The sequence below is a fragment of the Danio aesculapii genome, chromosome 1 (genome assembly GCF_903798145.1).
Source record: "Danio aesculapii chromosome 1, fDanAes4.1, whole genome shotgun sequence".
In the NCBI taxonomy this organism is placed as follows: domain Eukaryota; kingdom Metazoa; phylum Chordata; class Actinopteri; order Cypriniformes; family Danionidae; genus Danio; species Danio aesculapii.
Window position 1 is genome coordinate 23,679,341 of NC_079435.1, and position 26,393 is coordinate 23,705,733.

At 35.2% G+C, this 26,393-nt stretch overlaps 3 protein-coding genes across 3 annotated transcripts in view; 2 read left to right on the plus strand and 1 right to left on the minus strand.

Moving 5' to 3' along the window:
- The window catches only part of sparcl1 (SPARC-like 1), a 28,811-nt gene extending 24,185 nt beyond the window's left edge, over positions 1-4,626 (minus strand). Inside the window, exons 1-2 of the mRNA XM_056472493.1 lie at positions 4,486-4,626; positions 3,675-3,730 (exon numbers count right to left, since the gene is read on the minus strand). Of these exons, the coding sequence (XP_056328468.1) occupies positions 3,675-3,728 (54 nt within the window). The 5' untranslated portion in view covers positions 3,729-3,730; positions 4,486-4,626. The remainder of the gene's footprint in view (positions 1-3,674; positions 3,731-4,485) is intronic.
- A 7,448-nt stretch (positions 4,627-12,074) lies between these two features.
- On the plus strand, positions 12,075-15,954 carry scpp1 (secretory calcium-binding phosphoprotein 1). Its single transcript, XM_056472604.1, has 9 exons — positions 12,075-12,379; positions 12,487-12,541; positions 12,621-12,668; positions 12,769-12,831; positions 13,277-13,306; positions 13,409-13,444; positions 13,545-13,583; positions 14,365-14,430; positions 14,510-15,954. The coding sequence occupies exons 2-9, from the start codon at positions 12,488-12,490 to the stop codon at positions 14,948-14,950; spliced, it is 777 nt and encodes a 258-aa protein (XP_056328579.1). The 5' UTR covers positions 12,075-12,379; position 12,487; the 3' UTR covers positions 14,951-15,954.
- Positions 15,955-17,789: 1,835 nt separating this feature from the next.
- Positions 17,790-22,862, plus strand: tnip2 (TNFAIP3 interacting protein 2). Its single transcript, XM_056457638.1, has 6 exons — positions 17,790-18,471; positions 18,940-19,233; positions 19,315-19,404; positions 19,581-19,859; positions 19,992-20,108; positions 22,549-22,862. Exons 1-6 carry the CDS (start codon positions 18,151-18,153, stop codon positions 22,792-22,794), a joined length of 1,347 nt encoding a protein of 448 aa, XP_056313613.1. The 5' UTR covers positions 17,790-18,150; the 3' UTR covers positions 22,795-22,862.
- Positions 22,863-26,393: the final 3,531 nt, after the last annotated feature.

Sequence of the window (26,393 nt, forward strand, 5' to 3'; positions counted from 1 at the left end):
ACTATATTTTTGGATAAGTACTGGTACTTTTAATTGAGTGTGATTTTTCAGTACTTTCCACCACAGGTAAATATTCAAGCAAAGCTAGTAAATATATCTATAACTATATCAGTTCAACAGCTATCAATAGCTACACTATAATGGCATATACATAATTCAACAACATATTAAAATGTTATACACAATATGTAAATTATTTTCAACAGAGTTTGCATAGATGTCTCACATGTTCTCACTGCTCTGTATTCACAAAACCAGCTTTCTCCTAAAAGGATAAACTGACCAGACAACAGTCTTGTTCCAACTCCACAACTCATAGTTACAACATTCAATTACACTGCTTTTTCCTGTAATTTCATACCAACTGCTTTGTTTCAGATTCTCTATGGCTAACCGCTCTCGTCATGCTGCAATTTCCTAGAGAAAAGCAGATTTTTGCCAGTGAAGTATTGTCTTTTACATAAAGATAAGCAACTAATGTTGAGAGTCTATTCTCCTTGCCGAGCTGAAAAACATGCCTATGATTTAAGTGAGGCGTTTTGTCATTCTTGAGCTGCGCAATTATCTTATCACCAGCCATAGGATTGTGGGATTGATTTACTGCCCAGCAGAACTGCATTTAAGAGTTAGTCTACTCCCTCTCCAATCCCAAGAGTAGGGAAATGAAATAATATATAGTCATGTTTGTGATTAGCTGTGTCAAACCCCTCTCTGTTGACCCAGCTGGTCGTATATTACATCAGATTTCATTACAGCTTACAATGTTCTTGCTGATTTATCTGCACACATTTGATTGACTCTCTAAAAGCTCGACTTCCCAGTGTGCATACTTGCTTTTTAGAACTTGGAGTACATTCTCACTTCTCAGAGATGTTTTTGAGATGGTGTTTGTTTCCAGTTGGGTTTTAACAAAAAGTTTATAAAACTGCTCTTGTTTGTTTGGGTATTTTAGTTATATATGCAGCCAGTGCTGCCTGCAGGCTGTAAATGTGACCCTGGACTACAAAACCAGTCTTAAGTTGAACATGTGTAATAGCTTTAGGTAAATATACAAAAAATACAGTGTATGGGTCAAATTTAATGCTTTTTTTATGTCAAAAATCATTAAAATATTAAGCAAATTTCATTTCCCATGAAGATTTTGGCTGCGTCTGAAACCGCATACTTCCATACTATACCGTACGCTAAAATCAGTATGCGAGTCGAGTAGTATGTCTGAATTTATAGAATTCGAAAATCAGTGTGCGAGAAGTACCCGGATGACTAACTTCTTCCGGCGAGATTCTGAAGTGCGCATCCCATGCATGTTGCACTATCCCATGATGCCCCGCGAGAGAATTCATGAATGGGAGTAAAGCGACGCAACTGACGCAGGTAGATCACGTGACCATGACAAAATTGCAGATGTAGTACGTCCGAATTCCATTCATACTTTTCACATTCATACTGTATAGAACGTACTTTTCTAACGGCTGAGTAGTACGTTTAAATTCAAATGCAGTACCTACTGAGTTGTAGGCAGTTTCGGACGCAGCCATTGTGAATTTACTGTAAATGTGATAAAACTCAATTTTTGATTAGAAATATGCTTATAAAACTTAATTTGTTCAACTCAAAAGGGGATTTTTCTAAGCATTTACATTTGTTTGAAACCCCAGATTCCAGATTCTCAAATAGTTGTATCTCTGGCAAATATTGTCCTATCATAACCCACCGTAAATCAATAGAAATTTATTTATTCTTATTTAAAAAAATGACACTCATGACTGGTTATGAGGTCTAGGGTCAAAAATAACAAATCAATGTTCAATGCCATTTACAGCATTCTTGCTGATTTATCGGCACACATTTGACTGACTCTCCAAAAGCTCGACTTCCCAGTGTGCATACTTGCTTTTTCAAACTTGGAATCCATTCTCACTTCGAAGAGATGTTTTTTGGGATGGTGTTTGTTTCCAGTTGGGTTTTGACATAAGATCATAACAACTCTGTTATATATTTGGGTATTTTAGTTATATGTATGCAGCTCAGTGCTGCATGAGGCCAGAAAATTAAGTCTGAAGTTGAATAGCTAAACATTGTATGGGTCAAGTTTATTGTTATTTTTTTCTTTTATGTCAAAAATCATTAGAATATTAGACAAATTTCATGTTCCATGAAGATAATGTAAATATCCTACTGTAAATATTTTTTAAACTTAATTTTCAATTAGAAACATGCTTATAAAACTTAATTTGTTTAACCTTGAAGAGGATTTTTCTTAGTATTTAACTTTCTTTGAACCCCCAGATTCCAGATTTTCAAATAGTTTTATGTCTGACAAATATTCCTAAACTGTAAAAAATTATTTGATCAATTAATCCTGACAGCATATGTTTTAGGTCATTGTAACTTATTAAACTAAGTTCTTAATTTTATAAGTCACACAAGCTGTTTTAAGTCAGTTTAACATAATATAAGTTCAATAGTTAATTTGATTCAGCATAAAAATTTAAGGCAGCAGAATTCTTTACAGTGTACTATATATATATATATATATATATATATATATATATATATATATATATATATATATATATATATATATATATATATATATATATGATTAGTAATATGCTTATAAAACTTAATTTGTTCAACTTTGAAGGGAAATTTCATTCAACCACCAGATTCCAGATTCTCAAATAGTTGTATCTCTGACAAATATTGCCCTATCATAACCAACCATACACCAATAAAAGTTGATTTATTCTTATATAAAAAAAACAACACTTATGACTGGTTATGTGGTCTAGGTTAGCCGATTTGAATGTTATCACTCGATTAAAAGGGCGTTTTCAGTGGTTATCAGCTGATATAGGCCAGTAGGGGCTTTATGCGCCGATGTTATCATCCATCCACATGGTTAATCAGTTAGAGATCATATAGGGTTGCAGCCGGACGTTAATGAAAATTATTTACATTATTTATTAAATTTCCCATTAGTTGTATTTTAGTAACGTCTACCCCTACTCCAACTCTAAACCCAACCATCACAGTAATGTAAAAAACAGATCTGGATCTGGAGTCTTCTTTATTAGTAAAGCTGATTAACCATGAGAATTATTTATATTATTTATTAAATTTACCATTAATTGTATTTTATTAACATCTACCCCTACCGTCACAGTAATGTAAAAAACAGACCTGGATCTGGAGTCTTCTCTATTAGTATAGTTGATTAACCATGAGAATTATTTATATTATTCATTAAATTTCCCATCAATTGTATTTTATTAACATCTACCCCTACCCCAACACTAAACCCAACCATCACAGTAATGTAAAAACAGATCTGGATCTGGAGTCTTCTCCATTAGTATAGCTGATTGACCATGTGGAAGGCCCCTACTGGCCCATATCTATCAGTTGATATCCACTGATAATGCCCATTTAATCAAGTGATACTGTAACATTTGAAGCGGGTGTCTTGGATCACAAATATTAAATCTAATTTCAATTACAGCATTCTTACCAATTTATCTGCACACATTTGACTGAATCTCCAAAATGTTCCCTGTCTGAAATTCCCTATTGGAATATGTTCTTAGAAATGTGTTTGTTGTTTCCAAACAGTTCTATGCCCGTTGTGCACGATCATAGAAATATTGCAGAAGTTTGGGTATTTTACTTACATATGCAGCCAGTGCTGTTACCAAAAAGCAGAAGAGAAACACCTCTTTCTTCATTTCTAGACAGGAGAAGAAAAAAAATCAATAATAATTGTGTATGGGTGTCAGCACAATTCCATGTCCTGTCTTAAAACTTCCTGAAAAACTTGATCTTCCCATTGCCTATTCTTTTCTATCTAAGAATCGAGCTCTCGTGGCCTCTGGGCCGTTCTCACACAGGGTTCAGAGACCTCCATCTGTATGCTGGACGTACTCCCGCCATGACATCCCAGCATAAATCAGCCGCCTCAGTTGTCGTGGCAACAGGCCCCAGGAGATGAGCCCCGCTCAAAAGTCACATTCAAAGTCCGGAGGGGCAAAGCAAACATTAGAAGCTACTAGACTGGAAAAAGAGTCGACTAAGTACACAAGCCTTTTGCCTACTGCACAGAGACAATATGTGTATTATAGGCCGTGTTGATGTGGACAATAGATGTAGAGCAGTGGCATCAAGATACTGCATTCCAGAAGACAATAATTCAAGTTTCATTATTATTATTATTATTAAATAAAGAAAATTAAGGTTAAAAAATGTTTGACTAGAATTTACCAAGCAAAACATTACAGAAAATAAAAGTGAAGGTGTTTTAAGTGCAAACAAACGCCACCATGTATATCACTGTAACTGATATACACCATGCACAGCGCATATTTACAATATAAAATCCAAATTTCATTGTCTGAAGCTTGATGTGCATCTTGTTGCTTCACTACTTTTAGCTTTGCAGAAGCATTTAACTCATTAAATAACTAGATATGAAAATTTGTGACTTACCTGAGCGTTTGATGATAGAAGAGTCAGAGAGAGGCAGTCAGTCAAAGTAGCTCTTGCTCCCTTATGCCTCCCCCTCAGAACTGTACATCAAATGCCCTTCATCTGCACTGGGCCAGTCAGAGAGAGACAACCAAATGAAGCTTCACTGGGAGGAGGTGGGGGGTAAACGGACACTTTTGAATTCACTCTGACATAAAATATAATTTTCTTTTATAATTGTAATTGTTATTAATTTTTATATTATGCTATTATTCACATTTCAAATTCAACTTATTTGATATTTTGTATTCAAAACTTCAGTTAAAATTATGAGAAATAAAAAAAATTTCATTAAAATAGATAAAAATCTTGCTTCTGAGCAGATCTTAAACCGGAGACTAAGCTAAAACCAAACATTAACTGAGTCCACTAGTTTCTATTAATAATAACTGTCAACATTTGTTATCCGTGCAACTAACTTGGTTACAAATCATCCAGTTTACTTACAAGTAAACTGTTCAAATATACACTTATGGCCACATTATTAGGTGCACCTCGCTAGTATCTAGTTTTGTTTTGTCATGAGAGCATCACTCAGTTGCTGCACATCCATGATGTAAACATCCTGCTCCAGATCATTTTAAAGGACCTCTATTGGATGGAGATCTGGTGCCTGCAAAGTAAACTTTTGTCATTTTAAAGAAACCAGTGTGAGAAGATCTGATCCTGTAGAAAGTAGCCATCACTAGACGACTACACTGTGGTTCTAAAGCTAAAATACAAGGCTGTGGCAGTTAATTGGTACTAGAGCCACAAACATTGTCAAGAAAAACTCCATAATACTATTAAACCAGCAAAGCAGGGTAAACCGTTGATATGAGGCTGAATTAATTCCTGATTTCATGCTGTATATTTGGGGATGTCCAGATCCGATTACGTGATCGGAAATCGGGCCCGATCATGCAGTTTCAGACTCGAATGGAATTGGAAGTTACCTCCCAATCAGGACTTGAATATATATATATATATATATATATATATATATATATATATATATATATATATATATATATATATATATATATGTATATATTTTCTCATTTTTTTAAACACATCATTAGCTATGCGGTGACACAGAGTTAGACCTGTTTCTTGACTTCACACAGAAACAGCAACCTGTGCGGCACAGATGCTATTGAGGGAATGCTGGCAAAGTAGAACACGAAAGCAGCTTGAAGTAGAAAGCATGAGAATGTCTGTGGTCTGGAGGTATTATAAAGTTGTTCTGCTGCTGTAGCTCATCTGCTTCACAGTTTGTCAGAGCTGGGCATTCAGAAATGGTTTTCCGCAAACCTCAGTTGTAATTAGTGGTTATTTGATTTACTGTCACCTTCTGTCAGGTCAAACCAGTCCGGCAATTATCCTTTGAGCACTGGCATCAAGGCATTTTCAATATAACTGCCACTCACTGTATATTTCTCATTTATAAACCTCTCTCTGTTAACCTTAGATATGATGTGTATGTATAATTCACTCACCGGCCACTTTATTAGGTACACCTTACTAATACCGCGTTGGACCCTCTTTTGCCTTCAGAACTGCCTTAATGCTTCTGACATAGATTCAACAAGGTACTGAAAATATTCCTCAGACATTTTGGTCCATATTGACATGATAGCATCATGCAGTTGCTGCAGATTTGTTGGCTGCACATCCATGATGCAAATCTCCCATCTACCACACCACAAAGGTGCTCTATTGGATTGAGATCTGGTGACTGTGGAGGCCGTTTGAGTATAGTGAACTCATTGTCATGTTCAAGAAACCAGTCTGAGATGATTTGCGCTTTATGACATGTTGCGTTATCCTGTTGGAAGTAGCCAACAGAAGATGGGTACACTGTGGTCATAAACTGATGGACATGGTCAGCAACAATACTTAGGTAGGCTGTGGTGTAGACACAATGCTCCATTGGTACTAATGGGCCGAAAGTTTGCCAAGAAAATATCCAACACACCATTACACCACCACCACCAGCCTGAACCATTGATACAAGGCAGGATGGAACCATGCTTTCATGGCACTGACACCAAATTCTGACTCTACTATCCGTATGTTGCAGCAGAAATCGAGACTCAGAACAGGCAGAATTTATCCAATCTTCTATTGTCCAATTTTGGGGAGCCTGTGCGAATTTTAGCCTCAGTTTACTGTTCTTAGCTGACAGAAGTGGCACTCGGTGTGGTCTTTTGCTGATGTAGCCCATCCGTCAAGGTTGAAACCCCAGAGATGGTTGTGCGAGAAAATCCCAGTATATGAGCAGTTTCTGAAATACTCAGACCAGCCCGTCTGGCACCAACTACCATTCAAATTTACTTAAATCACCTTTCTTCCCCATTCTGATTCACAGTTTGAACTGCAGCGGATTGTCTTGACCATGTCTACATGCCTAAATGCATTGAATTGCTGCATTGTGATTGGGTGATTAGAAATTTGCATTAACGAGCAGTTGGACAGGTGTACCTAATATAGTGACTGATGTGTGTATATTTGCATATGTTATACATATCATATATATATAAGGGCTCTACTATGATTCTGAGTGTCTTGTCATTCAACTTGATTGAGGATTGAGAGTTTGGGGGCCAGGCAGACCCCTTGAACTATTGTGTTCTTCAAACATTCCTAAACATCATATGAAATATCAGTATTATCCTACTAAAAGAGGCCATGGTAACATGATCATGAATACGCATTCACAAAATATTATTTACATTCAAGACATGTGTCATGTTATTATTATAAAGGTTTTATGAACATCCCTTCAATTAAAGTGTTACCTAGGCCATTAGTCCATGTAAATGGCGCACATATACATGGCCATTAATGTGAAAATGGAACTCGATGGACCAAACAACTTTCTTCCACTGCAACAAGGTCCAATCCAGTCCACTTGGTGCCCTTTATATGAGCTTTTAAAGGTTGACAGAGGTCATCATGGACCCTCTAAGCAACTATGAGTGAGATGTGTTATATTTTATCACATTCATCCCATAGTCATCCATTTTGTTTTAAAGTAGACTTTCTGAGGACTTGGATCAGACAGGGTAGCCTTTGTTGCCCTGGTGGATCGGTGAGACTTGAACGCCCAACACCCTGTTGTCGGTTTGTGGTTTGTCCCTCTTTGGACCACTGCTGGTAAACTCTCACCGCTGCTGACCCAGAGCAAACCACAAACCTCGTTGTTTCAAAGATATCCTGACCCAGTCTCTTTGCCATAACAATCTGGCTCTTGTCCAAGTCGCTCTGATCTTTATTCTTACCCATTTCTCCTGCATCCATCACGCTGACTGCGAATATTATGGGACCTTGATCTCTGTTCCGATAATTTTTGATGCTAAACATTTTACCAAAGTGACTTTTATTTACATTTTTTGTAGTTTGAAACAGTATAATGTTGTCAGGATTCTTCCAGTAATGCAAAAACTGTGATTTGCAATAAATTAATTGAATTATATATAATTCAATATATATTTATTTACTTTTTTTTATCAAACAAAATTAAAATAAAATAAAAACACTTATCCATGTAAAAAGAAAGTCAACCTATTAATAACTCACATTAAAGATGGAGTTTTTAGGGCTCATTGATTTTCCTCTGGCTTGGTCCCTTTATTTATCAGTGGTCGCCATAGCACAATGAACTGCCAACTTATCAAGCATTTGTTTTACGCAGTGGATGCCCTTCCAGCCACAACCAAGCACAGGGAAACACCCAACACTCACATTCACACTGATACACTATGGCTAATTTATTCAATTCACCTTTACTGCATGTCTTTGGAGTGTGAGGGAAACCGGAGCACTCAGGGAAAACCCACTCGAACACAGGGAGAACATGCAAACTCCACACAGATATAACAACTGACCCAGCTGGGGCTCGAACCAGCGACCTTCTTGCTTTGAGGTGCTAATCACTGAGCCACTGTGCCACCCCATCCAAAAGGGGTCTTTAACTCAAAATAAATGTCACAAAGTAAACACAACCGACCCTTATTTTAACAGGAAAGCACCATTATCAATTAACAGAGGGGTCACCCACACAAATAAATTCCAATAATATCTCAAAATAACTTTCTATATCACTCAAACAAATAACCATAAAGTCATTTCATACAGTACATCAATCATATTCACGTATACATGAATCATGCTTTCTAGCCATGCTTAGTGAAAGTAACATCACCATCATATTATATAAACTTTAGTTTTGTCGACTTGCAAAACTCGCTGCGTGCCGGCACCTCTGCACAAAAGGCTGTTACTCCGGTTTCACTGCGCATGAGCGGCTCGTAATTTATCGCGTGCATGCAAACAACCGGGATTCACAGAGGAATGCGTGAGGCGCACGGGAATGGTTTTCTGCGCGCATGCATCAGTTTGCTTTCACTAGCGTTGTTTCGGTTGCACATAGAGAATGAGTGCAAAAGATGCATACTGTGAACAGCCCCTTACGTCTTTATTCTGGGATTGCCACTCTAAGTTAATACACTTATAGTAATTCATATCCCAATGCTTTTACTAGGGGGATGTTTTTTTGTTTTTTTGGCACCGTCTCCACGTGCCGCCCCTAGCAAGATGCCGCCCTGGGCGATCGCCCCATATTGCCTATGCCTAAATCCACCACTGCTTATGTGCACATAAGTGACAGCACAAACTTTCTAATTTAAAGCATAATAAAACAAATAAAGAAAGAAAAACACAAAAATTTACGAAGGGAAAAAAAACAGACAAATCAAAATAAATACACAAATAAACTTATCAAATTTGAACTTACCAAAGCTTTTAAATAAAATACATTAAGGACATGTGTGGCCTCTGTTTTCACTATTGTCTTGGCTGGTTACATAAATTGCAGTACAACACACACATAACATGCTTCAAAGTACTAAAATTATAAATATTTATTCTGTTGAAATGTAGAATTAAATTTTCAAAACAAAGAGACCTTTAGACAACAAATGTGCAGGAGACAGTGTGGGCAGGCAGAAGCAGATCATAGCTACCTATATCTTCTGCAATATATAGCGCATTTATTGTGTATGGCCATATACCCAAAGCGCTTCACAATCATGAAGGGGTCTCTACACACCACCAGTGTGCAGCATTCACTTGAATGATGCGACGGCAGCCACAGGACAACAGCGCCAGTGAGCTCACCACACGCCAGCTATTGGTGGAGTGGAGAGATAGTGATAGAGCTAGTTCGGTGGATGGGAATGATTGAGAGGCCATGATGGGTAAGGACCAATGAAGAAATTTGGCTAGGACACTGGGGCTACACCCCTACTCTTTACGAGAAGTGCCATAGGATCTGTGGGAAAATTCAACCCTTTTGGGATAATGTGGAGATTGTTATTTCTGAGGTGTTTGGATACAGAGTGCCAAGGACTGCATTATTTTTGTTCATGGGAGATATTAAGGACATTGTCCCCAAGTGACCGATATTTGTGTAAGAATTCTTCTTGTGGCATGCAAAAAGACTATAACAAGGAACTGGCTTAAAGACTCAACGTTGAAATGTAAGCAGTGGTTTGAGATAATTGAAGAAAATCACGTTGAGGATGAAAATGGATATTTTCAGGAAGAGTTGGGAAAAACGGTTGATATATATATATAGGGAATATAAAGACATCCCCATTTAAGTGAATTTTAATGGGATATATGTACAGCTAGTGTTTATAAACCAATGATGAACTTCCCGTAAAAGCTTTATGTAACTGTTTTCAATTTAATGCGGTTCCTTTTACAGCATCGATGATGTAATTTATTTCAAATATAATCAGTTAAATAGACTCATTAAAAAAAAAAAGACATGAAAGACTTAAAAGCAGGCGCCTTCATTAGGGAACAGGTTAGCTCAGAAACTCCATTGAAAATACTGGAGTAAAATTCATTTCCATATTTTAAAGACATGGTGCGGAAAAATGTCATTTAATGCAGTGCTTTTTGTTTGCTTGTGAGACTTACTTTATATAGTATCTCAGCCAGGCAGTGAAGATCACTGTTTTTTTTTTTTTAAAGAAATCAGATCTTAAACGCATCGATTTTGTATAGGAAACCCTGGGGCTGGCTGACTGAAATTAAAAGTCTGTGTGCTTTCACCCCATTGGAAGAAATATAGCAATTTTATGTGTGTTTTTTTTTATTTTTTATTTAATTTAATAATTTTTTAAACTTATTTTCCATGCAAGTTTATGTGTGGTGTGTTATGTGCATATTGATATACAGTGCTCAGCATAACTGATTACACCCCATTTTTAAAATGAATATTTTTATCCATTTCTCAGTGAATATAGGCATTGTATTTCAGTGCATTGGGACAAAACAGATTTATTAAACAGATATATTTATTAAAATAATATTTTAGTCACCAAAAATATTTTAGAAATTGAAAGATAATACAATTAAATTCAAGCTAAATATTGCAAAAAAATTACAACCTACAAAATTTCAACTACACTTTACTTTGGTTTTTGCTCTTCTTGATTTTTGCTTTTACTGATTTTAAAAATTTGTATTTAATATTTTTCTATAACATATGAATTTGGGTGTACTCATTTTTGGCCCATTATCTTAAGTTATCTTGTTTGATAAGCTCCAGATTTAGCTTCAGTACGGACTAATCTAATGTATATGCACAAATATAATATTGTATAGCTTCCTATTAAAAATATGAATTTAAAAGATAGATTTGTGAGGGGTGTACTTATATATACTGAGCATTGAATGTGTATGTAATGATATGTGTAAGCATGTTTTTTTCTGTTAATGTATTGCTCTGTGTTGTAAAAAAAAAAAAAAAAAACTAAATCAAAATTTTATTTAAAAAAAAATGAATTTTCAATTTAAAACAGAGATCAAGGTCCCATAATGCAATATGAAAGCGTTAATAAACAGTAAACCTTTTCTCATTTCAAGGTTTCCCACATAAACATTTTCTCAGGAAATCTAATTATAACAGCAAGCAAATTCCAGCTAAATTGTGCGAGCTGAATATTCATTTGTGAACCACTGTGCATTGTTTTATATTTCCTTTCCGTTCCTTTATCAGCAAAGATCTCAAATCGGCAGCTCTTTGTGGGTTTTTGGGTACACTGCAAAGATTACCAGCATAATCGTGAGGAATGTTTGTAAAATGGAAATATTTCACTCCTAACTCAACACCAAAAACAACAGCAGCACTCCAAATATGGACCTCCAGGAAGTGGTGATATAATAAATTTAACAAAAACCAAAATGAGTGGGGAGAAGATTCATTATAGAAATAATTATACAGTATAAACTCATTTGATATGAATTATAGCATGTCTTGTTTTAATAACGCATATACATAAGGTTTATATTAAACATAAAATGTATATGAAGGTATATACAGTACAGTCTACGAAAAAAAAGAAAGAAAAAAAAAAGAAAAACAGGAGGTTGGAATGCTCTCATTATGGACTTCCTGTCCCAGTGTGGGATCAGACAGTACTCTTACTCAGTATTTAGAGGCCACACACCCTATAGTTTAGCATCCTAAAATAGACACGTACAGGAGAGGAAGTTTGGGTGAGTGCACACTGTACTGTGTGTCATTGCATTATGTAAACATTCTTACTGTGGCACTCTCATTTTCTTGCATATTCCAGCTCTAGTTAATGTGCCCCCACAGTAATCGGAGTGTTGGCGAGCAGGAAGTGATGCCGCTACCTTAATTAAGAGCCAGCCTGTTAAATAGCGCTTTCTCTAGACACACCATTAAATCCAGTCTTTAGCTTTAACTGTAAACACTCTCTGTAAAGTACTCTTACATTCAGTCGATCGCCACTGCGCTCCTGGACTTCCCCTTTGGGATTAAAAGAAGAGCAAGGTAAGGTTTTCAAACCCTTTTTAAAAAATATTTTATGTTTTATGAAATCTTTCAAAGTAATAATAACGATACTGAACAGTAATATAGACTTTATTCTTCATATTCAGAATGAAATCTGCCCTATTGATTCTCTGTCTGTTGGGAGCAGCCTGTGCTAATCCAGTGAGTACTATATTGAATAACCTTTAAAAAGCAGCAGTTTCAGTACCTTTTCAGCACTTTCTAAAAATATTTTCTGCAGATCTTGCATAAAGTGGCTATGGAGATGATTCAACATGCATCCAACTCTGTAAGTGACGCTCAGGATAAATGAAAGAAGCTTTATTTGAAAGGTGTTTTAGGTATTGGTGTTGCTATAATATTTATATATTGCTGCTCTTATTCAACAGTCGGAAAGCTCTTCAATATCTGAATCTTCAGACCAGAGTAATACCTCAGAACCTTCGGAAGAGGTGCGCTTTTAGTCAAATATAGTTCATTTGTTTTGTTTTTTAAACTAAAATGACCGACTGAACTGTTGTTGTTTTTTTTTTTAATCATATTTTAATGATAATCTTTTTATTTGGCATTTCATGAATATGTACAACTATACATGCAAATGCATCTATAATGAGAAAGGTATTATGGGAAATAAGTTTATAACTTTTTTTACATTATCCTTCTATTATTATTTTCAAGAGGAATAAATTGTATTTTTTATGTTATTTTGAAATAAATGTAATTCATTTTTATTTTTGTCATTTTTAATTAATTATAATTTTAAAGTAGATCTTTATGTCTTTATGACGTCAAAAAGTAATCATTTTTAGAGAAATAAATATTAATTTATTTACAACAAACATATATTTATACTGTAAATAAATATATTTACTATTTTATATATTTATTTCTTTACAGAAGTCAGAGGAAAATGTTTCTGACAGCAATGTAAGTGCAAAGACTTATGTTAAAATAGTAGATTAAAATATTTAAACATACATTTCTCTTAAATATATATGCTCACTTCACTTTTTCTGTTTTCCCTAACAGAGCTCTGAATCACTTGAATCTGAATCAGATGAATCGGTATAATCAAAATTGCTGTTCATATCTTAAAAACAAATGTAAAAAAATACAAATACAACTAGATAACTAACAAATCTGTATTTATTTTTTGTTTTTTTAGATTTCTAAAGAGAGCGAAAGCCATTCCGTGGAAAGTCTGGTAAGTTAAAGGTCTATTATAATATGTGACCATGAATGACAATTTTTTCCCTCAATTTCCAACTGTAAATATATCAAAACTCAGATGTTGATTAGTAACGCTTATTGCTAAGAATTTTATTTGAACAACTTTAGAATGTATTGTTTTTTAAGTTTTTTTTAAACCTTCTTTTCAGATTTTCAAATAGTTCCCACATATTATCATAACATCAATGAAAGCTTCCACTTGGTCCTGTTTAAGTCGATTATCAGCCCTACTGTATTTTTTTTTCTTTTACAAATATTTTCCAAATGATGTTTAACAGAGCAATGAATTTTTCACAGTATTTCCAATAATTTTTTTTCTGGAAAAAGTCTTATTTATTTTATTTCGGCTAGAATAAAAAACAATTTAAAGGTCAATATTATTAGGCAATATTTTTTTCAATTCTCTACAGAACAAACTACTGTTATACAATGATCTGCCTAATTACTAAATTGCACTTTAAGCTGAATTTTAGTCTCGTGAAAAATATTTATTAAATTATTATGTATGGTCATCATGGCAAAGATTAAAGAAATCAGTTATTAAAACTATCATTTTTACAAATATGTTGAAATAAATCTTTCCGTTGAAAATAAATAAATAAAAAAAAAACAGTGGGCTAATAATTCAGGAAGGCTAAGAATTTTGACTTCAACTAAATCCCAAATTCCAATCCAGGGTCACAAATTAGAAAAAAAAAAAAAAAACTGTCATTCCCCTATATTTAAACTAACTTCTGTCATCTGTGTTTATCCAGATTGGAAAAAGCGAGACCGCACTGACAGCAGACAACACTCAAAGCAGTAAAGAGAACATCCGTAGGGTGAGAAACATCACATCTCGCCCATAATATACAACATACGCATTTACACAAGAATAACGCCTTCATAATGCATTTACAGGGCTGGATATACACCCTCAAATGGGTCCAACCAAACAACAACATTGTGCAACCAACCAGCCAGCCACATGAAAATGACATCCAGTCCACTAGTGACGCATCCCAAAAAAGTGAAAGCAGCGAATCAAGCGAAAGCCAGGAAAAGTTTGTCGTGAACAAAATGCAAGTGGATAACAGTGACGACACCAGCGAAAGCGCTGAACACAACGGTGTTGTTGCTACTGAATACAGCAACAGTAATAGCAGCAGCAGCAGTAGCAGCAGTGAAAGCACCGAGTCTAAAGACAGCGCCACGGATAGTGAAAGTCGCTCCACTGAGTGTGTGCCCGGTGATGACAGTCAAGATTGTGAGAGCGAGGAAGACCTTCCTCAGGATATCGGTGATGATGGTGCAACCGACCCTTTCAATGGCTTCTTAATGCCTGATGTCGCTGAGCCCTAGCGGCAGTTTAAGACATCATTTATTATGACTCGATGCTCTGATAGCTGCAAGTTGGAAATCCCAGGAGCGTAGTAAAATAGGAATGTTCTCTTAAGGAAAATATTTATAGGAGGGTATGTAAGGAAATGTATATAATATTAATATAAAATGTTGATTAAACATTAATAATTATGTTAAGGTTAATCGGTCTATATCAGTGGTTCTCAGTGTCTTTTTTTTTTAAATTATGCTTTTAACCTGTAGACTTTTAATTAAGAGTCGTCGAATTTTAAGTGCAATGGTTTTGGCACAGAAATATAATAAATTTTTTATCGTATATTTAAATTACATTGAAATAAAACTTGATTAAAAAAATACATGTAAATAAAAACATATATATGAATTGTTTATAATAAAATAAATACATTTTAAAAGAAAAGGCAGCAAATTACTAGAATAATTTGCATAAAAATTATAAAAAATAAATATGCATTTTTTTTAGTGCACAAACATTATCAGTTCTGTTTTTAAAACTTCTGCATTTAGAACATAAAATTTGTGTAAAAGAATTGGGAAGCACTGATTTACATCAACTTAATATTCTTTAATAAATATTAATATTTGAATTCAGAATATATACAGTTACCGTCAGAATTATTAGCCTAGTTAACCTTATTAACCTAGTTAAGCCTTTAAATGTCACTTTGAGCTGTAAGAAGTGTCTTGAAATATATCTAGTAATAAATTATTTACTGTGATCATAGCAAAGATAAAATAAATCCGTTATTAGAAATTAGTTATTAAAACTATTATGTTTAGAAATGTGTTGAGAAAATTGGGGAAAAAATAAACAGGGGGGCTAATAATTCTGACTTCAATATATTTTTATATTTTATAAAATTTTTATTATTGAATATCTTTGGAGCTAAAGTTGTTTGATGTATTTTTTTTTATTATTATTTATAGATTTTGTAGTCATTTATTTATATGTATTAACCATTTTCAAATAAAGTCATTAAAAATAAGCCATTGGTTGCCGTTTTTTCCCAGCAGTTCTTAAATACCAAAAAGTTGCAAACGCAAGCACCTCTACATTCCATCTTCAAATGAAAGGGTTGCCCTAATGTGATCCAAGAGTAATTACCAACTTCATTGCCTATAATTTCACAGATTTACTTCGTACCTCTGCAGAAGCATGCCTAAACGATAAAAAATGTGTATACACAGCTGAAATGGCTGTTGTGTGAAAAAGCACCTTCAGCTGTGTTCTTATTGTGACAATTATATATACACAAGTGTGTGATTGACTTATATTTATGAGCAATATATCACGTCTGTCAAATGCATGTCATTGCTGTTTTGATACCACAAGATGGTGGCAAACTTTAAAGAATAGTGTTGGACTTTCCCTAGGCAGAACATCATGAACTCACACAAACATTACATGCTCAACGGGACTTTCTGCCGTTTCATGTGTGCTGCTTTTGGCAGAGGGATAAAGATTCTTCGCACTAAGAATGAGGGTTTAGACATTGTAAGTTTGTTAATTACTGTGTAATTAAAATGACTGTTTTATGGTTCAATCTTCAGATCACAGACTAAGCACCGTTGGCTTTCATTGTCTAGACAATTGACATGATGTGATCCAAGATAATGGCAGGCATTATCCATTATGAAAAGAGTGATGGTATGAGATGGAATCTTTAAAGAAAGGGGGGTTTTAGGCAGTGTTATATGTTATTATCATCCAAATATTTCAAATATTTAAAATATAATAATTAAAAAAACTACTTCATAAGATTCACATTAATCTAAATGTTATTAAAATAAATACAAAATAAAATTACATTTTATTCATTCATTTTCTTTTGGGCTCAGTCCCTTTATTAATCCGGGGTCGCCACAGCGGAATGAACCGCTAACTTATCCAGCACACGTTTTACGCAGTGGATGCCCTTCTAGCTGCAACCCATCTCTGGGAAACATCCATACACACTCATTCACAATCATACACTACGGACAATTTGGCCTACCCAATTCACCTGTGCCACATGTCTTTGTACTGTGGGGTAAACCGGAGCACCCGGAGGAAACCCACGCAAACGCAAGGAGAACATGCAAACTCCAACGCCAACTGACCCAGCAGAGGCTCGAATCAGCGACTTTCTTGTTGTGAGGCGACAGCACTACATCCCTATTTTTTACATTTTATAAAAAAATTAATTTAAAACAAACACAGTGATGAGTAGAAATGTTATATTTAATGTATTTATTTACTATTTATCTGTCCAGTATAAATAGAGTCTTTTTGGGGGGTTGGGGGGGTGGAGTTGATAGCTTGAAAACCTTTGGTAAACAGAAAGGTAAACAGTTTCGCTTCCCAATGGAAACAAAACAATGGAGGTCAATGGGAAACAACATTTGTTGCATTACTCAGCTAAAGAATTTCGTTTTGTAACATGAGAAAATTATAAAGGGTTAATAATTTAAGATAATTTAGTCTTATTTTTGAGATTGGACTACGTTCTGCTTTAAAATGTGGGATTTTTAAAATAAGCTATGGTGTCAAATACTCCTACTTTCGATTCTGAACTTTACCTACGTTTCCTTATGTGAAGACTTGTCACCTGTCCAAGTTCGACTGACTACTCCCTTCAAGGATGCTACACAGGAATACTGTGCGTGTTGAACTGCTCGTTGTACCATGTTCGCGAGCGACGTGACAAACTTAAACGTCCTTGTTATAACCAAGGAAGCAAAAAGCACACGTTAACCACCACGAGCGTCACTGACAGCAAGCAGCACGCAGGTCGCGCGCAATCCTCGTGCACGCGCACCAGGCGGCGTCAATCTGAACTGTAAACTTAATATCGCACGGAGGAGCGAGGCGACTGTCTCTTAAACGTGTAAAATCACAATTAAACCGCACACGTCTCGACAGTTAACTCGTTTGAAGCCATAACAGCGGCTGTAACCCCAACTATTCTCGACGTTTTATGTGCAGTACAAAAAATATACCCAGTTTGAGATGGGGGGGAAGTCCCCGCGAGGAAATCCCCTGTTCATAATTTCGAAATTGAGTGAGGCTCTGGCAGACTGAAGTTGTTCTGAAACATTTTGGTCTAACGTACAGCAGACGCCTCTGAGCCCTATGACAATCAGACTTGTTCAATCTATGGGAAATTCGTACTTGATGTGCTCGTTTTAACGGATTGTTCAGCATGGATGAAATGAAGAGGGAGAACGAGGCGCTGAGGGCGAAGTTGCGCAGCTGCTCTACACTCAACACATTTTACCACGAAACACAGCAAGAAATTACTCGTTTAAATCAGTTGGTGACCTCCAAAGACGGGATTATTACCGATTTGAGGGCAAGACTGGGGAAGTATGAGAAAACCGTGGTCTTTGAGGGAGAGGAGCCTTATATTGTAGGGCCGTCGAAGTCCCTCATCGAAAGTTTGTGTAAGGAAATTTGCAAATTAAAGCAAAAACTGAAGGATTTAGAGAAAGACACCGCCCAGAAATTGGAAACCAGAAACACAGTAAGTTAAACACAATTCTGAATTAATAATATGAAATAATAATTAATTATAATTCCCCTACTAATTCGAGGCAAGTTGTTTTCTTTTCTGGTCAGTTTATTTTACCAACGACTGTAAAAGAACTGAAAAGTATCTTCTCTATAAAATATTTCAATTCCTAACTCGAGAAAATATAATTAAAGTAATATAATATCACAAAAACAAAACATGTAAGCCAGCTTACAATGTGTTGCTGGTCTTTGCTGGTTTACGGTGGCCTTCAAGTCTGCTAACATTAAGTGGCCTTCAAAAACAGACCAGCAAACTTAAGTTTAAGCAGTTTGTTTCTTGCATGTTTGCACTGTTATTCTGGCTTTTTCGTGTACAACTTTGTTCAAGAATACAGAATATGCTTTAGTTTTGGTGAAACAAGTGCATTTCCTGTTCACCTTCTCCTTTATAAATCTCCTGACTGTTTGCTTGTTTTAGGAGATCCAGAGATTGCAGGAAAAGTTGAAGGAGAAGGATCAAGAGTTGCTGACCATCAGGAAAAGACCAGAGCAGGAGAAAGAGAGGGAGATTCAGCAACTGCGCGCTGCATTAGCCGAAAGGGATCGGACACAGGCCACCAGGACCGTCCTTTGCAACTCTCTCGCTGAAGAAGCCGATCAGTTAAGGGTCCAGTTAGGGGCCACTGTGCAGGTGTGTCAGGAGCTTTTGGGACGACTGGAAAACGAGAAAAACAATACAGCCATGACAGATCAGAGAACTCAACTTAATAAGGTGCGTTGTGGAAACTGTCAACATTTGAGGCGCCTTTAAAACAGCCGTTTAATGATTATATTTGACCTTATATTTTATCAGACATTAGATTCCCCCGAAGTTCCCCAGCTAAATGTCATCATCAGCAAGTTAGAAGAGGAGAACGACCAGCTCAAGAAGAGAGTGGCATATGTAAGTATCACATGATGGAACTGTTGTTTGATCATCACCCTCTGACATTTGTTTTACCTGTGTCATATGCTGAAAATGTCACACTGTAACTGTTACGGAAAGAATCGACAGTGTAAAAAAATTCTTGGAAAATGTCATGTAATTTTTTTCACATCACTTGTTTTGTTCCATTTCAGGTGGAAAGTTTAAACTCAAAGTGGCAGAAGTATGACTCGAGTAGAGAGGAGTACGTGAGGGGTTTGTGTCAGAAGTTGAAAGAGTCAAATGGCCTGGCTTCTGCAGGTCCGACTCTGACCCAAACCCCGACTGCGGGACACGTGGCTTTGTTCCAGCAGGAAATTGCGAGACTCAACGGCCTCCTGCAGGACAAGATGATGGAGAGTGAGAGATTCAGCAGAGAGAGGGATGACAATGCGAGAAGAGACCAAGAGCAGATTCAGATGCTCGAGCAGCAGGTCTGTATCCGTTCAGTGTGTTCAATCCTATTAAATAGGAAGTCATTGTATTTTTGTCATAACAAAGGTGAGAAGTCGTTTGTTAGTTGGCTTGCTGCCCATAAAACAAATGGCTTCCTTGTTCACTCACAGGTTCTGGCCTACATTGAAGACTTTAAATCGGAAAGAGCAGACCGAGAGAGGGCTCAGGGTAAAATCATGGACCTTAAAGATGAAGTTGGGCGACTTCAGCTGCAAATACGCTCACAGGCAAGTCTATTGAAAATAGCCTCGTTAAAGATCGATCGATTCTTGAATATATAATTTGAGCTTTTTCTGTAATAAACAAGGTTATTTTGGGTTAGAAAATATCACGTGGCGCAAATTCTTGAAACCCTTTAAGATATTTACAAATTAGTAATTCATCATGGTATTTAAAAATTTATTTTAAAATGTATATTGTATCATTTAAAGTCACAATAAAATCAGTTATACCATTCTGATTCAGCATTACAAAAGAAATAAATGCACATAAGCATTTATAAATTGTATCTGAACAAACATGACAGGGTTTTTCCTGGCACAAAATAAGCAGAAGGTGGTATGCCGATCCTGAAATGTTTGCTACGTGAAACAAGCATATTTAGCATTTTTTTGTAACCCACTCACGTCAAACATTTTCATATTTAAAAAGGCAGACATTAAATGTACTTAAGTAAATGACCAGTGCTTGAGCATCACTTGGGGTCTGTTGTTTGCCGTGACTGCCTGTCTAATTTGTCAAAAAGGTGGAGGTGGTACAAATAATGATGGAGGTGGCCACCTCGCAATTCTCTATGCAGGAAAAACCCTGCATGCCATTTTCTACGCAAAAAAATAATGATCAACTAAGTGTTTACCAAAGACAATGAAACGTCACTCAGTGTAATAAATTATTGGTTAAAAATAATAATAATAAATCAAATTAAAATGATTTCATTTGTAATTTTAACATTCTAATCTTTGTTGCTATTCGTCAGACCACTAGGTTTTACCCATTTGACAAGTTTTAATCAGTGAATTTAGTAAGATCTTAAATTATCTTATTTTTTTAAAAGAACACACTTCTGCTCACCAAACCTGCATTTATTTGATCAAAAGTACAGCAAAAATCAGTAAAAACATTACTTCGTTTCAATTATTATTTATCCACAGTTAAACAATGCTATTCAGGATTATTTAATGAAGAGAACGGTAAACAAAAACATTAATTTACCTAAATTAAAAAACTTTCGACATCATACACACGATACCATTCCAAGATTGTGGTCAGTATCTTTTTTATTTGTTACCTTTATTTAGCAAGGGTGCTTTACATTGAAATTTTAAAGTATACGTTTCTTTATTTAACCAGATAAAAACTCATTGAGATCAAGGTCTCATTTACCGGTCCACAACACATTACTTAAGAAAAAATTATAATAATAACAATAATAATAAATCTAAAGTTAAGATAATATAAAAAAATACAGTTTAGTTGTTCAGCTATACCACGTTACAATATGCTAAAAACACATACATTGAAAAACGGACTGTTGTTGTTTGTTAAAAAAGATGGAGCAAAAAGATTTGATTGGGATGAGCTCAGATATTAAAAGTATTTAATAGTAATAATTATTAAAAGTAATGATAAAGGCATTTATAATGTCACAGAAGATTTATATTTCAGATAAATGCTTCTGAAGTTTTATCCGTCAAAACAAGATGAAAATATTCTGCTTAGCAGTTTTCAACATGCTAAAAATTCAGCTTTGAAATCAGGAAAAAAATAAATTTTTAAATATATTCAAAGAGAATACAGTTATTTTAAATAGTAAAAACATTTCACAGTTTTACATTTACATTTAGTCATTTAGCAGACGCTTTTATCCAAAGCGACTTACAAATGAGGACAAGGAAGCAATTTACACAACTATAAGAGCAACAGTGAATAAGTGCTATAGGCAAGTTTCAGGTGTGTAAAGTCTAAGAAGCAAAGCATTAGTAATGTAATTTTTTTTTTTTGAGAGAGAGAGAGAGTACAGTTAGTGGTATAGCCAGAGAGGCAGTTGCGGATTAGTAAGGAAAGCGGAGACTAAATAGTTGAGTTTTTAGTCGTTTCTTGAAGACAGCAAGTGACTCTGCCGTTCTGATGCAGTTAGGGAGTTCATTCCACCAACTGGGCAGATTTATAGTTTTGCTGCATTTTGGATCAAATAAATGCAGGCTTGGTGAGAAGAACAGACTTTATATATAAAAAAAAAAACATTAAAAATCATTCTGTCTTAAAACTTTTGACTGGTAGTGTACAGACTGTTGATGAAACCTATTATTTGACCTTTTTAAAATGGTAAAACTGAAGTCAACACCAGAATTTCACTTGCTTTCACACACACGCACGCACACTGTATCCGCTGACCCTTTTATAAAACTTTACTCAAAATATTAAATTAAACATCCTTCTAATAGCAGTCATTCTGTCCTAAAACCTTTGACTGGTAATGTAAAAAATGTTGATGAAAGGTTCTATTTGACTTTTTTAAAAGATAACGCAATGAAGTCAACACCAGAATTGTACTTGACATTTTATATGCTTTCATGCACGCACACTGCATTCTCTGACCCATTTACAAAACGTAACACAAAATGTTGAATTAAACATCCATCTAACAACAGTCACTCTCTCACACAGAATGTCCAAGAAGCTTCAACCTCACGCCATAAAAAAATCATGGGCCTAAAAAAAGCTAGCCACCGACAAACGGAAACTGCAGAACCACTAAGAAACAGTCCCCCAGAAACAAGCTCAAAGAGGACTATCAGTAACACTGCGCCACAAGGAGCCGCCGAACTGCAATGCCCTCGTTGTTTCATCAGGTTCGATGATGAGCACACGACCGAATACCTAAAACACTGGGACGAGTGTGCCAAGCTGTGAGTCTCTCACCTCACTGACTTTACACAAAGCACTGAGGACACAATCACTACAAGCTCACATGGGACTTTTGGGAGTTTTATGGGATGGAGTCGTAGAAAGAGCTTTTTCTAGTCTGTTTTTGGCTTTTCGAGGTCATGTTTGACCTAAGACTCAAGATATGAGTTAGTTGTTTCCAATCTAAAGGCTCACTCACTTCGCTGTCGTTGAATGCAGATGGTTTGGTTATAAAAAGTTATTCAGTCTTATGCATCTGCGGTTTATAAGCCACACAGGGGTTTTGCCAGTTCTTTGGTGTCATGGTTTAAAGCATGGTACGTTTAGTGTTCCGAATCAAACTATGCTAAAGGCCGAATTGCAGATCTGTGTGTGTATACCTCACCTATTTGTAGTCTCTATCAGCTGGTTTGCACTTTTTTTTGTACTATTTTAATTATTGCGTACACAATCTATTATATTTAATTCATTAGCTCCTTTATTATTAGATTTTGAATATAGTTCCTATCGTTTCGTCATGGTGCTATTTGTACAGTATTTTGTAATGTTTCCATTTGTAGTTATACTGTTATAAATCAGATAATTTAAATTATACCAAAAGAAACAGCATCACAATGCACACTATTAATAACTTTAGATTTGTTTTGTGATTATTATTCATTTAAATAACATCAAACTTTTTTATTATTAATGTTATATGGCTTCATCATATAACGTGTTATTACTTTCTCAGACATTAAGGCACCTTTTTGACTGTGAGGTACTTGCCATTTGATCCCCCCTCTGTAGTTGAAAACATTCTAGTTTTAAGTAAGAGAGGAAGTTCCCTACATCCTGGTAAACTGAGACATCAAATGTTCACATCTCAGATGCTGCGTCTGACAAAATGGCCTCCTACTACAGCACGTTTGAACACTTCTACAGAAATCTAAAAGAATTTATCTAAGAAAAAATTTGAGGAATAATACAGTGATGCCAAAGCACGACTTTAAGATGTTGAGAGGATTTATTTTTGTAATAAAATACATGCTTAAAGACTTTATTTTTTAACCCATGTGTAATTTTATTTGTGTTTGTGCGGTCATAGTTAATTATTAGCTAGATATACGAAACCAGACAGTTGTGATAATGCTGGAAAGATCACGGGGTGTGTCATAAAGCATTAAACTCAAGTCGCATGGGATTTTTGAAAGTGTGTGTGTATGCGCACAAGAGCTGGAAAGCCCCTACCCGAGCACTTCTGAATGGACAGCTATAACTGCAGTGAATTCTCAGCTGTCCTGAGGCCTGGAAGTGAATAGCAGAAGCGAAGCAGGCAACTGTGGGGTAGAGGAATATAGCAGGACTGGCTATTTAAAGGGGAGGAGACTGTAGAGCCAAATGAGACTAGTGTCTAGTTTCTGAGATGCAAAAACGATCATCAAATGTTGTTATTTGTGTTATTAATTACTCATACTCATGTTACTGAACACAAATTAAGATATTTTAGATGAAATCCAGGAGCTCTCTGACTCTCCATAGACGGCAAGGGTCATGAGACGTTCAAAGTCCATAAAAGGAACTGAAAACATTGTCAAAACATTCCATGTGGCTTCAGTGGTTCAAATAATCATACAAAGTGATTGCTGTGTGTTTACTATAGGCAATACAACATATTTATAAAGAGTTGAAGTCAAAATTATTAGCCGCCCTTTAAATTTAATTTTCTTTTTTAAATATTTCCCAAATTATGTTTAACAGGGCAAGGAAATTTTCACAATATGTCTGATAATATTTTTTCTTCTGGAGGAAGTCTTATTTATTTTATTTTGTCTAGAATAATAGCCATTTTTAATTTTGTAAAAACCATTTTAAGGTCAAAATTATTAGCCCCTTTAAGCTAGATTTTTTTCGATAGTCTACAGAACAAACCATCGCTATGCAATAACTTGCCTAATTACCCTAACCTGCCTAGTTAACCTAATTAACCTAGTTAAGCCTTTAAATGTCACTTTAAGCTGTATAGAAGTGTCTTGAAAAATATCTAGTCAAATATTATGTACTGTCATCATTGCAAAGATAAAATAAATCAGTTATCAGAGACAAGTTATTAAAACTATTACGTTTAGAAATGTGTTGAATAAATCTTCTCTTTGTTAAACAGAAATTGAGCAAAAAATAAAATAAACAGGGGGGCAAATAATTCTGACTTCAACTGTATAACAAAGTCAAAACATCATATTGCCTGCAGTAAACATGCAGCTAAAGCGAGGACCACAGACAAAATCATTAAAAAATAAATAAATAAATGGTGTACAAAAGTTCAATTCAATTCAATCCACCTTTATTTGTATAGCACTTTTACAATGTAGATTGTGTAGACTTTTACAATGCAGCTTCACATAAAAGGTCATAGGAAATTGGAACAGTGTAGTTCAGTTTGTAGTGTTTAAGTTCAGTTCAGTTTAGCTCAGTTCAGTGTGGTTTAATAATCACTACTGAGAGTCCAAACACTGAAGAGCAAATCTTCTTGGAGCTTCGTTTGATTACAGTCGAACCACTGAAGTCACGTGGAACAATTTGAAAGTGTTTTTGATTCAATTTCTGGACTATTTCATCTACAATATCTTAATTTGTGTTCTGAAAATTAATGTCTTAAGGGATTGGAAGGACATGAGGGTGAGTGATTGATAACAGATTTTTCATATTTGAGTTAACTAATGTTTTAAGCAGTTTTAAATAGATTCAGATAGAGGTTAAAACTTGAGGGTTTAGTCAGGAAAACCTGTGGTTTTGTTAGATATTAGTTAACACAGTGCTGGAGTAATTACATTTTTGTAGGCCCAACTCCAGAAATGAGTACATGTATTATTAAAGCAATTCCATTGGCCTCAAGTCAGTAGGATTTTTGGCTGAACGTCTGAAATAGAAGCTTGTGGTTAACACAAGCTCATGAAATTTTCACAACATAAAAATACATCAATAATACCGCCTTGTGATTTTACTTGCTTTGAAAAAAGAAGCTTAATTCACTGAGGTTATAGGGAACATTGTGTTTTCAGTGAGTTTAATGGAACTTTAAGCACATTTTTGTCTTCAAAAATCATAATAAAAAAAAGCTAATTTCTGCAATAAACCTGAATCGTCAACAGAATTGTGGGATGCCAACAACACCATTAATGCAGTGCACAATTACATGTTTAGTATGTGTAGGCGTTTCCTGTGCCGTAAATGCCAGAGTGTCAAAATATGCAAAAATAAATTCATCTAAAGACTAAAATATATTTAGCTGATTCTTTTTAAAGAGTTTATTTTAATTATTGTTTATCAAAAACATTTGAGTTCGATTTATCCTATCAGTAAATCATAACAAAGTTTGAATATGACCCAGAACTGAAAAACTATTATTAAATTTACAGCATCATTTTATAAAAAAGCTATTAAAACAATAGCACTGAGATCAAACTGAATCTTGTGGGGTAAAACTGACAGGTACGACCCAAATATACACTTAAAAATATAAGTTTCAAATAGAGAGTGTTTTTGTAGTGCCTCAAAGGACCATTCTGGCCACCCCAGAGATCTTTTTTTAGTGAATGGCGAAGCTAGTATATGTCATACACATG